The sequence below is a fragment of the Argiope bruennichi genome, chromosome 6 (genome assembly GCF_947563725.1).
Source record: "Argiope bruennichi chromosome 6, qqArgBrue1.1, whole genome shotgun sequence".
In the NCBI taxonomy this organism is placed as follows: domain Eukaryota; kingdom Metazoa; phylum Arthropoda; class Arachnida; order Araneae; family Araneidae; genus Argiope; species Argiope bruennichi.
Window position 1 is genome coordinate 36,610,552 of NC_079156.1, and position 14,443 is coordinate 36,624,994.

General features: G+C 26.6%; 1 protein-coding gene across 1 annotated transcript; it reads left to right on the plus strand.

The window, feature by feature from the left end:
* The first annotated feature begins 37 nt into the window (after positions 1–37).
* On the plus strand, positions 38–13,991 carry LOC129971051 (immunoglobulin-binding protein 1-like). The gene is made up of 9 exons (XM_056084521.1): positions 38–270; positions 1,096–1,208; positions 1,284–1,377; positions 3,192–3,416; positions 5,052–5,121; positions 7,273–7,352; positions 10,091–10,239; positions 11,715–11,851; positions 13,861–13,991. The coding sequence occupies exons 1-9, from the start codon at positions 109–111 to the stop codon at positions 13,899–13,901; spliced, it is 1,071 nt and encodes a 356-aa protein (XP_055940496.1). The 5' UTR covers positions 38–108; the 3' UTR covers positions 13,902–13,991.
* The last annotated feature ends 452 nt before the right edge of the window (positions 13,992–14,443 follow it).

Sequence of the window (14,443 nt, forward strand, 5' to 3'; positions counted from 1 at the left end):
GAAAACTTCTACTATTTCTGTTGTTATGATTGAAAGATACAAATATCAACTTGCGGCTTGATTTTGATCTCGGTCTTGCAGTTTTGCGTAATTGATCGATATCTCAAAATGGCTGAACTGTCACTAGCTATCGATTCTGTAAAACATTTGATTTTTGATTCTGATGATGAAAAAAATGATACCGAATTAAGCAAATTATTCGATTCTTGTTTACGATTGCGCGAGTTGATGGAAGACAGCAGCTTGCCGTCAAATGATAACGAGTTACAGGTGTGTATTTTCAATTAACATACATTCAAAAAAATTTAATCTAACAAAATGTTTGTTGTTTTTGCGATTCTGTCATTTAAAACTTAAGAAGTTGTAATAAGAAAATAAAACTTAATAGGCTTTAATTAAATTTTTTCTATCTTGGAACTGAAATAACTAAATTAATAAGTAGCATTTATTTGCAATTTCTAATCAGATCCCCCCTCCCGTTAAAATAAAGAATATCTGGATTACTTTGATACTTTCAATAGGAGGGCTATTATTATTCACTGATTCATAATAATAAAACCTTGATAATATTTTTATTTGGTTTTGGCAATTTTTATTCTAAGAATTAAATTGTAGTGTAACTTTTAATCCTTTCTCAACTCTCCCCCAGATAATTGACTTTATTAATCGTATCAAATACTTAACCATTTTAGAATGAAGTTAATATGGGCTAAATTACGATAAAGTTTAGAAAATTAGCTAGGATTTGAATCAGATTAAGAGATATCATTACATATTAAAATATATATCTGATAGACGCTTTAGAATGAGAATTAGAAACATTTTTAGATCAAGCACTTAAGTTGTTATTGTGACTTGATACATTTGCTCCATCATAATATAAGTTTAAACATATATATTTTATGTATAAGCGTGTCTTTTTATCTATTTCTCAATTTTAAAGTCCAATCAAGCGATTTGAAAAATATTTATCTATTTCCAAAACAAAATATGCAATAAAGTAAATGAATATGCATTTTTTATGTTGTCAAGTTTTATATTTCAAATGCTAATAAAACAAATTTAAATTATTTTTTCTCTTTTATTGCTCTTTAGGAAGGTGTTCATGTTTGCATTAAAGGTTTAGAAAAATGCACATTTATGGTTAATGAACTTGGATTATTTAGTTCCAATGAAACTGCAGATGAACTTCAAACTTCCAGTATTAAGTATGCATTTTGTCACCATTTGTTATTTTATTTCTTTGTTGACCCATGAAAACTAATAATTTGTAACGTTTGCAGATATCTTATTCTTCCTGCTGCTTTGGGATGTCTGAACTTAACTGTCCAAAGCATAGATTTATTAGAAAGAAAAGAATATGTAGAAAAAGCAGAAGTATGTAGCTTCATTTCATTATTAAAAATGTATTTTCTTATGATTTTATATGTATATACAGTAACACCTCCTTCTGCTACTAAATATGAAGTGATCATATTTAGTACCCGAAGGAGTAGGACTTCAGGACTTGATAATATTAGCCAGTTAATAGCAGTAACCAAATTGGTTAAAATCAATTATATTAGTATCAACTATTCATCAAGCAGAAAAAATAAAAAACAAATGTCAAAAATTTGACATTTTGATTTTCATTGAAGGGTTTTCTTCAAGACTTTTGTTAGCTTACAAAAAGCTAATGATTTTTCCAAATTTTACTAAGGAAAACTATAAAAGTTTTAACACTGCAGCATTGTATTGACTAATTTTAGGTACACTTTCATTCTTGTTAAGAAAATCAGTTTTATCTATAACACTCAAATCAATTTTGATTTTATAACGTAAATACAGGTAGCAGTTGTTTATGGCAGTTCAAAACCTCTTTATTGTTAAAGCTGGTTGAAAATGAATGGTCAAACATTTCTTTATGTCAAAACTCTTAACATTAAACTATGCAACAATCACTGTAAATGAATATTTTTGTGTATGCATGAATATATTGGTTTGAGACCTGAGGATTTTGAAAATAAAAAATTAATTATTATAGCATTAAGTGGTGTTCACTATAATATCATCATCATGGTAATTATAATCATGTTAATCATAATATAAAAATTATTATATCTATATATGAGCATACAATGTTTATTTTCTCTCATTTTATAGTTTTAAAAATCTTTATTGATGTGTTATTAGTAGTTCTTCTTAAATTTAAAATTAACATTTATGTATTTATTCTATATAATATCCATAATTGCCATTTCATCAGTTCTTTGGTAAATGCTAATGATATATCTTCCCAGTGAAAAGTAGATAAGTAAGCTGCTTTAATGTCTGAATTATATTGATATTGTGTGTGCAAATGATTAAAAAATTGGTAATTTATTATGATAATTTGACAAATGGTATTTTTAAAGTTATGTTTTCTAATCAAAATTTTTACCTGAAATGTACATGATTGTGAAGGAATGCATTTTAAATTCTAATTTTGAAGCTTATTTAATATTAGTAGTATCTCACATCAAAATCAAATAGAATTTTTGTTTATTTGTATTTTTATCATAAAAATATTTCAGATTATTTTTTATATGTCTTCCTTGAATATCTTTTCATTAAATTAATTTTAATGGTTACTAAACAAAAATTCTTGTATAAAATATTGCCTTTGGTTTACTGTAGCAATACTCTTAATATACCCCAAAAACGGCAACCACAGCCTTAGGTTTCACAAAAATTGCTTTTGATTTGTGCTCATGATGCTTTATAGGAATTTTGGGTGTTATTGAATTACTGGAGGAAAGACCTTATAAATTTTCTTCAATTCACATGATTTTATTCAGTTAACCAAATATATAAAGTCTTTAAAATAAGGAAAAATAGAACAAAAAGTGTTTATTTAAGCAAAATGAAAGAAAAACTATGCATTAATCATAATATCTGAATAAAGCTTAGAAAAAATAATGTACTCCAATTATTTAATCCTTATATAATGCATCCTGATTTTAGTGATAATTACCTGCATTTAGTATGAAAAATTTAAATTTTTTAATACTATAAAATAAAATTATCTCCCTCCCATCCCATTATACCATTTTCCTTATTTTTCTTATAATATATCTCTTCGTATAAAAAATAGCATTTAACAATTAATATTGATTAAATTAATTATTGATATCATTGGAATGTATTTATGTTAAAGCATTTAAAATCTTCAGATATACTTTAGGGACTTCTTACTCAGATGTGCTAATTATGAATTATGTGAGACCAGTTTGAGATATTTTAAAGAGATTTTGGACTGTGAAACTAGTGAGAAAAGACCAGATCCTCAATCTTTAAGAGAACAAAAGATCCAGCAGTATAAGCGAAAGAAGGAATTAGAAGAAAAAGAAAAAGCATTAAAACCTGCCTTGGAGAAACCAGAATGTGAAGAAGCTATTGTAAGTACTCTTTATAATTCCCATAATTCGCTTTATTTTGAAATATGATTCTCTGCTTCCATATTCACATTCTTTTTTAAATGTGTAAGTGTAAAAATTCAATATAAGAAATATCAGCTTATTTCTAGATTGTAACTGATCCTGGAATTGCTAAGACATTTATGTAGCCATGTCACTGACAATGTATGAAATGCTTGCATTCTGTAGAATACTTAAGAAATGTATAAGATACAGAATGCCATGCATTTTGGTGCCTAAATATAAAATTTGAGTATTATTATATCCTTCCCTTAGGCATTTTAAGTAAACCTAGGCATTCTGTAGAATGACAAATGCCATTTAGGCAAAGTGTGAAAAAAGGAGTTTGATAAGATTCAGTTTAGAAACAAATATCATACAAAATATTAATTTCATCATATTTATTAGCATGACAACAAAAGTTATGTACTTTTTAACGACTCTTTGCACAAGCCTGCACAGTCACGGGAAGCAGGGGAAAAAAAGGGAGTCACCCACCTCTATTCGGACATGATTCATTGTACGATAAAAAAAAAAAAAAAAAAAAAAAAAAAGATGTCATTTGAAAGAGCTTGATGTAATCTTAAAGTTTTTTTTGAATTAAAAAGTTCATAAGAAGCTGTCTATATATTGAAATAAAAGCAAACTTCGAAGTTTCTAATGGTAATACACATTTTTCTTGTCAAATTTGAAGATTACATCAATAGTTATTCCTGGACACCAAGTTTCAAGTTCCATTAGTCAAAATTATGAGATAACAAAATTTTGAATTTCTAATGCTAAAATTAAATTTTGTTACTTTTATTCATATCTTAAAAACTTATAAAGTTATTGATTTATAAAGGTTAAGTTAGGATGATCAAGTGCAAATTAAATCTGGGTGGTTCCTTTTCTTGTTTCTTCATGATTATACATCACTGGTTTCATTTCAATAAGTAGCAGAAATGAAAATCTCTTTGTTAAACATGCCATTCATCTTATTGGTTTAATCCATCACTAAATATATTCTCATCGTTTTTTTTTTTTTTTTTGCATTAAGGGTGTATTTTATACTTTGCTTTTTTGAAATTCTATAGAATGCCTAAGAATTGTGTGAAATGTTTAAATTGTTTATCATACATTTTCAGTCAGTTTTTGGTATTCCATAAAATAGTGGTTGTCATGCATTGACATTAATGTTTATATTAAAACATTATGCATTATAAAGTTTTCTCTGTTTTTCTGCTAATAACATGAGTCTTAGAATCAAACATTTTTAATAGAAAAATAGATTTGTAAATAATCTCGATTACTGATTTAACTGAGTAATTTTTTAATGATTTTTATTCATTTTAACTTTATAAAAGAATTTTTTGCAGTCCATGACTTCTTTTTCTTTCTGTTTCTTTTGATATATTAGATTGACCATCAGGATTTGTTTTTTAGATATTTTCAAAGAACATTTCTAATTTTATTTGTATATGATAATTTCAAATATATTAGCTAAGTTTTGATTACTAGATATATTTTTAATTATTAATTCTTCTGCATTTGATTTTGTAGTAAATGTTAAAAGATGCATGTGTTGTAAATTTTTGTATACTATATGTTTATTATTTTTTTATTTTTGCTTTTTAGAGAGAATACTATTTTGTTCTTTTAGAAAAGTGGATTCTTATTTCAATTGAAGAATTAGAAAATTCAAAAAGTATGCATTTACTATATTTTCTTTTAGATTTATTTTTTACCTTATCTAAAACATATATATTTTATTTAGTTTGCATTTTTTTTAAAAATCTCTTAAAAGAAAAATAAAAAAATATAAATAAATAATAAATCTTAATTATTATCACATTTCTTAAAATTTGATTTCATGCTAAAGGCTTGTTTATAAATATGGAAACTCAAAAAAATTGTTTTTTAAACTTTTGTTACAATAATGTACACTTCTTTTTTATTTTGTTAAACAAAACTTCTCTGTAAAGTTATGTTATTTTTTAAATTTCATAACATTTTCTTCTATGAGTTGAGAATTTATCTTTGGAAGAAATTCATTGGAAACTAAGATGGCTTTATTATTTTAAATAACAAATTTTATTTTAAGTTCTTGTAAAAATTTCCTTGGGTCTTCTTTACCGTCAGATGTTGATTTAGTATTAATTCTTTGGTAGTAATATTAAATAAACTATAATGTTTCAGCATATTGATCTGTTCGATTAAATGAATTAAAATTATTTGTTTTCTAATATCTGAAGTAAATGTGCCTCTTATATAAATTATGTACTTTTGCTGAATTTTATAAAACCCTTTATGTGCATTTAAAAGTCAATATGTATTTTAAAACAGCTTTATCTGATAATGATAGAAAATTGATATGTATAGCGGTGGGAAAAAGAAGAAATTAAGTGTTTTAACATTATAAATCATCCGTATTCCTTGCTTTAAATGCAGGTTTCAGTTTTCATGATGTTATCATAAAAAAATAGAATATTATTTAAAAAATTAATTGGGAATGCACTTTAAATTAAAAACTTGATTTTCAGAGTTTCTTTGTTTTTGAAAAGTTATAATTATACTGCGAAAAATCAAGACTTTCTATGACAGCTTCAAAACAGAACTTTTAATCAGTTATTTAGATTTTAATGTATGTGCTAGTTTACTCATTTATGGCACTGATGCCAAAATTATATTGTGGAATATAGTATTTGAAGTTAGTTTTCTGAATTTATATCACATCATACAAAATTTTTTAAATATAAAAAAATTATATTACCTCTCGTATGTATATTTAATTCAATGCAAGCCTTATTTGGAAATGATACTTATATATTGTAACATATTGTTGATCTATATCTTTCAGTTATTCAGTATATATCTTTATTTTCTGCATATAGTTAATTATTTTTTCTGTGCGGTAATGGGATGTAAGGAATCGCAACAGAGTATAAGAAAGGAAATTACTAAAATTTAGTTGCATCTTTTTACATGCAAATATAAAACGTGCTTGTATGTAATTGTACTGAAAACTTGTTATCATATTTCTGCATATGAGCCTATAATAAGTTGTTATTCTGCAAAGAACAATATCATCAATAATATTAAAATAATTGAATAATATCTGTAAGGTAAATGACAATTGTTTCTCTTTTATTTAGCTTATTCAGTTTTTGCTTATTGTTTTAAAGTAAGGTATTTTCATCTATATATATATATATATATATATATATATATATATATATATATAATATGTAAATTAAGTTAAATCTTAATTAATTTTAACCTGAATTTAATTCTAAAATGTTCTATTTCCTAATCAAATTCCACCCTTTTTATTTAATTAATGCTACAAAAGTCATAAAATTGTTGAAATTAACAAGCTCCCACATTCTGAGTGAAGAGATAAAAATCTGTTGGTCTAAACAAACTCTTTTAAAAGATCTCTATAATTCCCTTACCTAAATCAGCATGTCTAAAGGAATCCCTATCAGAATTTCACAGTATATAATCATGGGGATAAATATTTTGTTCCCTCTTTTCTATTTTGCTCTTGTGTTATTAGATTGACGTAACTCATTGCTGCTTGCTTGTATTTAAATTATGCGTCTTGGGATGGAATAAAGCGAAGTTAAAATTACAAGTGTCTTCTCTCTCTTCGGCCACGAAACTGCTCAAAATTATGTGTTTTTACATTATATTATTTTTTACATTTTACATTATATATATTATTATATAAACTGTTATAATGCATAAAAATTAGATGTTAAATACACTTGTTCAAGATTTTTGGATCACATTTTTAATATTTTTATTTTTCTCTTTCTAACTTTTGTTTTTGAAATAATTTTGATTTAATTTTCAGGGGAGAAGGATATTTTAAAGAATTTTCCATTGAATGAAATGCCAAGGGATGATAAACATAATCGGAAAGCAGATACAAAAGTATGTTTGGTGAAAGCTTTCTGAATATTTTTTCGGTTGTTATGCATGAATAATACTTTTTTATTGTATTTGAAATTCGACACTTGAATAGATGAAACTCTGTGTTTCAAATTTCCCTGAATTAAAAAAAAAACAATTTTGGAATTAAATCTGTTTATCTTTAAGCTCTTTAACTCAAAAACACCTTTGAGCTAGACATATGAAATTTGGTATGTGGTTCTTAAGACCAATTTTGTAGGTTTCTAGTAAATTTTATACAATATCTGTTCCTGAGTAAATAAACATGATCATTACAAAATACAAAGTACTAGGTTGATAAAACACATTTTTAAAATAAAAAACGTAGATCCAGATTATATTTTAAACCAGATCCATCAACAGAATGATTGTCTATCAGTCTGTACATTCACATACATATAAATTCACTAACTTAAAAAAAAGCGATAGCTTAGATAATGAAATTTGTTGCTAAAACTGTAATCTTGTATTAAATTTTGGTTTTATTTAGTGAAAACAAAAGAATCATCCAAATTTCCTTCACTATGCTACAAAGCACAAAATGCTAATTTGGAAGACTTAGACATCGAAAGTCAGCATCTGTGGCATTCATAGCCTAACACAAGAATTCTAATTTTTATATAAAAGGGAGGGGCATCGTTATTAGGGAAATATGAGAAAATTTTGGGAAGGACATCCTGCTAATTTTTCCAATTATTGATAAAATATGAAACTATACGTGAAAAAATGTAGTTGAATTACAAATTATTTTTTTAAGTAATTCCTACTTTAAGTTTATCTTTTAGTCGTAATAATTAATTTTTGCAATAATAGCTTCTTTCTTGATTGTAACAGAGCTTATTTTGAAAAAAGTTTTATTATTCTTATGATTTCTTGAATTGACAAAATTAATTATAATTCTTATTTTAATGTAGCATTATGGATTTGTAATATTGCTTTCTTGTACAGTTAGCTTTATGATAAGGAAGAGGGCTTTACAGAAAACTCATATGGATGCTGGGTGTGGATTTGGGGATGAATTTGGTAACTTTGGCGACAAAAATGAATTATCCTAAGTTTTCGAGAATCTTTACAATTTTTAAATTAGAACTTGAGTTCTGATGTTTGTTCAAGAATATTCGATATCCTATTACAGGATATCGAATTGTTGTGGAACTGCACAAACAGGAGTCATCCAGTTGTAGTAGTTGTTGTTTTTGCTTATTATCAAAAGTTCTGACTTATGTCAGATCAACTCCAGTAGGTTGTTGACTGCCCAAAAAATCTATAATAATAAGCAGATTGGATGTTAAGTCTTCTTTAGAAAGTCCGGTGCAATCTAGAATCTGATCCGGTGATGCTGGATGGTCACAGCACTTTTTACTTTTCTGGCCAGCAGGTGGCTACTTTTTAGTCTAGCCACAGCTGTCTGGGAGTCATGGTCACATTTGAATTCCAGCAGAGTGCCAGGGGATGTTCCCATGTACCATTGGTGTGCAGGTGGAATACACCATGTTAAACTGAGTTTAGATTTTTCATTTGAGTATAGTTCTTGATAGGTAAGCAAAGAGCCAGTAGTCGTTTTATTCTCACCACCCTCTTTCGCCAATCTATCAGTGACCCTATTACCACCAATGTTTACATGTCATGGTCCTGAGAGATCCTCCTCAGTTTGAGCAGAATAGATATGCTGATTTCATCATTAGCATAGTGCTAATCACTAAGATTTTGTAGTGCATTGCAACTGTCCGATAAAAATCCATAGTCTCCCAAAATCATAATCATAAGGTATGATAGCATCAAGCCCTATGTTATTTTAAATTAACCCACTCCTGAAGACAGAGCAACTATCAGGATTTCATTGCTTTGTTGTAGTCTCAAGGTGGGGAGGTTCTAATGTAAATACCGCTGCAAGTATGATCTTCTGTACGACTACCATCAATATAGACTTGCACTGCATCGTCAGGAATGTCACTAATAATTTTTAGAGCCAGCTGTCTAAGCTGGTTTTCATGGTGAGTTTGCTTTTTTGTAATGGATTTCAGTGAAAGAAAACTCTTGGTAGTCCTTCTGAGGGATCATGCAGGATCTTCAAAATGGATGTTCAACGTCCCGAGAGATCAGGTTTTGTGTTTCTCCCAAACTAAAAAGGCTGTATTTCTTGAGTCTTTGATTGTTGTGCCAAGTGTGCAAATACAATGAAGTACATTGTTGGGGGCTGTAGCTGTATATTTTATTGAATTACTTAACTAAGTTGGCTCTTCTAATATGCAGTGGCTGTAAGTTGGTCTTAAATAGGTCAGAAGGACAGCTATTTCTGAGTCTGAGAATAATTCAAGCGGCTCAGTTGTAAGTTGTAGTACTAGTAATAGTAATCAAGTCAATTCTTTCTTTGGAGTGCTGATTTCCAGCAAGTTCTTCCTAAGAGTGTGCTTTGTTGTTTCTTTCTGTCCTTTTCTTTCCCTTTGTGTTTTGCTGTTGTATATTATCAATTTGGTGCTTATGTGAAGTTGAATTCTGAAATTTTATTTTATGTATGCTTCATCAGTGTTTTGTAACCTTTGTTTTGTGTTTTTGCATAGAATAGAATGTCATTGTCTGTTATTGAGTGTGTTGTGTTGGACTTTTTACTGTATATTCATCTGAATGTTTTTTCCATTACAATATGGTAATGTTGTTCATTGTTTATAAAATATTTTTTTATTGAGGCTGATTACTTGACTGCAGTTTTTCCTTTATAGCCTTTGAAACCCTTTATTATAACCAAGAATGAAATACAGAAAAAAGTCTTTGGTTTGGGATATCCCAGTGTTCCTGTGATGACTATTGATGACTTTTATCGGCAGAGATTTGAGAAAATGGTGGAAGAGCATAAACAAAATACAACTGGGTGAGTAAACTACTTTTTATTACTAGTATTGTAAATACATAAAGATAAGATTTTATAAAATTCATTGTGGGTAGTTTCTTTCTTCTGTTCATTTCATTTTTATTGACTTAAAAATATAAAATAAAAATCACACTATAATGTATTACAAATAAAATCATTAAATTGTTTTTGGAATGTTGTCAAGAATATCTGAATGTATAAACTTTTATATCATGTGATGACTGTGATTAATATAAAGTAGATTTTTTTATTTTGGAAATTTATTTTAAAGTTTTATTTCTAATTTATTAACTTTGGATATTAATTTACGCCAATAATGTTTTAAGAATAAGTGAACTTATTATTAAATTATTTTATCATTTTTATTTAATTCCATTGTGGATATATAGATTTCATCTGGGAAGCTCATGTAATAATTCCTTTTCTGTGCCTTTGATGTTGAAATCTTCTGTTTTCCAGTCAACTTTCCCTGATATGAATTACATTTTTATCTTCTACAGTTGGACATTTAAAAAGCTTGATATGGAAGATTTGGCTTTTTAAAGTCATAAATACCAAATTATTTTCAAGTATACTTTCAAACAAAAACACAATAGAATTTAAAAAATTATGTTAATGCTTTGATAGTGATTGATTGTTAAATTTATTATAAAGTTAGGCTTAAGTTTAAAGATTGCAAAATAGATGTACATGATACAAATGCTCTCAATATATAACAAAATAATTTGAAATAAAGTTTAGCAACATTGTTTTAGGCCCATTGTTTTTCATCCCATTTGTAACAATTTTACATTCTTGCTTTGTAAACAAAAAAAGAATATTATGAGTGACAGATTATTTTGAATTTCTGTTTTTGCTGTATTCTAAAAGATGTAGTTTTGGTAAAACTCCTGATAGTTGAAAAAGCATTGAAATTTCTAATGGTTTCTTTAGTATAGTGATAATATGCATCATTTATGAAAGTATTATGCAAATTTAATAGATTTTACATTGCTGTGGTTTTGATTATTGATTTTTGAAATGCAAAACTTTGACTAATAAATCTAAAATAATTGAATTTTTTTAAAGATATGTTAGTGCCATTTCTGAAATTTTTAAATGTAATATCGAAAGTATAATTTTCTGGTGAGTCATAGGTTTCACTTTGGCAATGGATTTTCACTTAAATTTAGTTTCTGTTACTGATTTGCATGAAAAATTCTTTTGAAAAAATAATAAATGTTTTAATTTTTGATTTTTAATCAAAAGTTTTAATATTGCGTTTCAAAAATCAAGCAAAATCTCTATATGCAGTTTTTAGGGTTAGTGTTAGTATTACAAAAAATATCCAAAGAGTTAGTATTGTCAAAATCCCTTCCCTTCCCCATTTTAAAATAAAAAGTAGGGATTCTGTTTGCATAGTTATTTCATTATTTCTATATAATTATTTCTATATAAAATTAAAGAATTATATGTGTTTTCTGTATTTTTTTTAGACAATCCTTACAGGATGCAGCTCTTTCTGGAAGAGGTCTTGATAAAGAAACTGAGGATATTCAAAAAGAAGAACTTTTAGACAAGGATGATCCAACCGAGTTGAAGAGAGCTAGGCAGTGGGATGATTGGAAAGATGGTATATATAAATATATATTTAAAATGTCAACATGTATGGATTCTTGTCTTATTATTGTTATAAATTGTTCCTATATGTTATTGGTGTTGTTTAAAATTCTTGTAAAAATTCTGTTTATTGACCAAAGTTTTAGAATTTTAATGAAAGAAGATATAATTTTTAAGTAGATATGGAAAATAAAATTCAAGCTTTGTGGACACATTAGGTAAATTCATAAATATCACATATAGACTGATCAAAAGCTTTTTAATATAAAAATTAAACTTTGGTAATTCAGTTAATTATAAAACATTAATATTTCATCATAATATTGCATTATAACTTTTTCATAAAATTATATAAATTCATATCATATCAATATTAAATTGAGTTCAAAAGGATTTCATTTGTAATAAGTCAGCAACATACAATGTTGAAGCAGTGCAATTAAAGTTTCTTACAGATTACTGTTTTTTTTAAACTAATTATGCAGTTTTCATGCATTGTCATATATTTTATTTTGTTAGTTTATAAATTATTAATGTATAATACTTCATATATTTTCTTTAACTATATAATTAAAATATTTATACAATTATTGCCTGCATAATTCAAATTCAGATTTTTTTTTTTTTTTATGTGCAAAATTTGCACAAGTTTAAATTTGTAGCAATTTTTTTGTGGTGTGGTGAAGTCATTTATTTGGATGTCATGATGGTTGCCTGGTTGAGGCATCTCTTGCCTCAAGGCAACCACTTAAACACCTCTCTAAATCTTTTCATATCCATCAAATGAAAGTATAAGTTGTTTGTCAGACTTCCATTTCTCATTTTATTATTATATTGAACGTTTTTAGTTTTTGTTCTGTTTGCTGATGCATGCGAGTATGTAAATATATGTCTTAGTAACAGGAAGGGGATAAGTTTTTTTTTTTTTTTTTCCCTGATAGCATGAATCCTTTAGAGACTGTAAAATTACAATAATTTCAAGTAACATTTTTACCCATGATAACTAAACCCTTTTAACAACACTTTAAAATAAGCATCTCTTGATTGAATTTTCATGCAGGTATAACTGGCAATGAATTGACTAATAATGTTGCAAAATAAACTTTACAGATTTTTTAATGATTTTGTATGTGCATTGAAATGATAGACTTATTACCAGTTTATTTTTTCTGTGTGGCAACTTTTGAACCAATAGACTTCATTTTGCCAAATTTTCAGTAAGTTATGGTTTACTGTATAATTCACAAACATATTTTGTTTGGTGAGGAGACTACAATGTGTGTAGCCAGTTACATTAATCTGTGAGTTGAGGGTTTAAACTCCATTTTCATCCCAATCAATAACTCCATTATTTATTGATTACAATAATCTTCAGTTATTCATTATTAATATAGAATACAGACTTGATGGGAGTACAACCAAGTATTTTTCCAATTCTTAAGCTACATCCATTTTATATAAATATGATTACTTTTTGTGAACTCCTTTATTTTATCTTAATTTTTATGAATTTATCAGGTTCTGCTATTTAACATTGTTAATTTCAAATTATTATTTTCTATCATTTATCATCAATTTTAATGTTCTTCTTTATTATATTTTAACTGTCATGAAATTTAATGAGTGAAAATAGTTTTTTTTTTGTGTGTATATATTTTATGAGATTTTTTTCTCTTTATCTTTGAGAATTGGTGGACCATTGTTAAACTAAATGCATAATACTCAATAATTTTTTATATACTTGTCTTTTCCTATTTAAATTTCTTTTTATGACGTTTTTGTTTGCACATCATACATATTTGAATACATTCTATGAGTTTTATTTAATCATTCTATATTAAGTTAGAGCAATGCATTACTGAAAGGTTTGTAATTCAGCTTTTAATTTGTCTGCGACTAGATTCCATTATACTTTGTAACTATATATTTTGGTTTTAGGTTGATATTGACAGAAAAATATATCCTTAGAAAAAATTTTGTTGTATGATTAAATATCAAATAACTACTTTTTTTAATTTTCAGATAATCCAAGAGGAAGTGGAAATAGGATGAACAAGGGTTAATTAAATATTTGGCTGGCATTGAATTGTATATATACTTTCATTTAATGGAACTTTTCAATTATTATTGAAATAAAATGCATTTCATAATCATTTTTCCTCTTAATTATTTTAAAATATCTGTCAACTATAGATTTTATACATAAATTTTAGACGTTAAACATAAAAATATTTAATGTATAAAAGAAAATTGGAATCCATATTTTTGTATCAGGCAGATTAAATTGTATAAACAGTTTTATACTTTTGATAGAAAAGTAATTTTCTTTCATTTGAATAACATTTTTGATAAAGCAGTTTTTACAGTTTTCATCATCTAGTCAAACAATACATCACACTAAATTAAGAAAGCTTTTAATCTTGTTGCCTTATTTAAATAAAAGTAATGGGGAACTTTTAAGAGTGCAATTTCTAAAATAATTTTCAACATAAATGAGTTATTACAGAAATTCGTTCTGAGATGTTTTTAGAAATTTCTATGAAATCTGTCATATTGATTTCCAGTGTATTTGCTCTTGGTATGCTAGAATATTTTATATCAGAAC

Bases quoted from the DNA above. Each gene is read 5' to 3' on its own strand.
- LOC129971051 (XM_056084521.1), top strand. From the start codon at position 109: ATGGCTGAACTGTCACTAGCTATCGATTCTGTAAAACATTTGATTTTT. The intron at 1,378-3,191 runs GTATGTAGCTTC...TAAAATCTTCAG, and splicing joins AATATGTAGAAAAAGCAGAA to ATATACTTTAGGGACTTCTT. The intron at 7,353-10,090 runs GTATGTTTGGTG...TTTCCTTTATAG, and splicing joins ATCGGAAAGCAGATACAAAA to CCTTTGAAACCCTTTATTAT.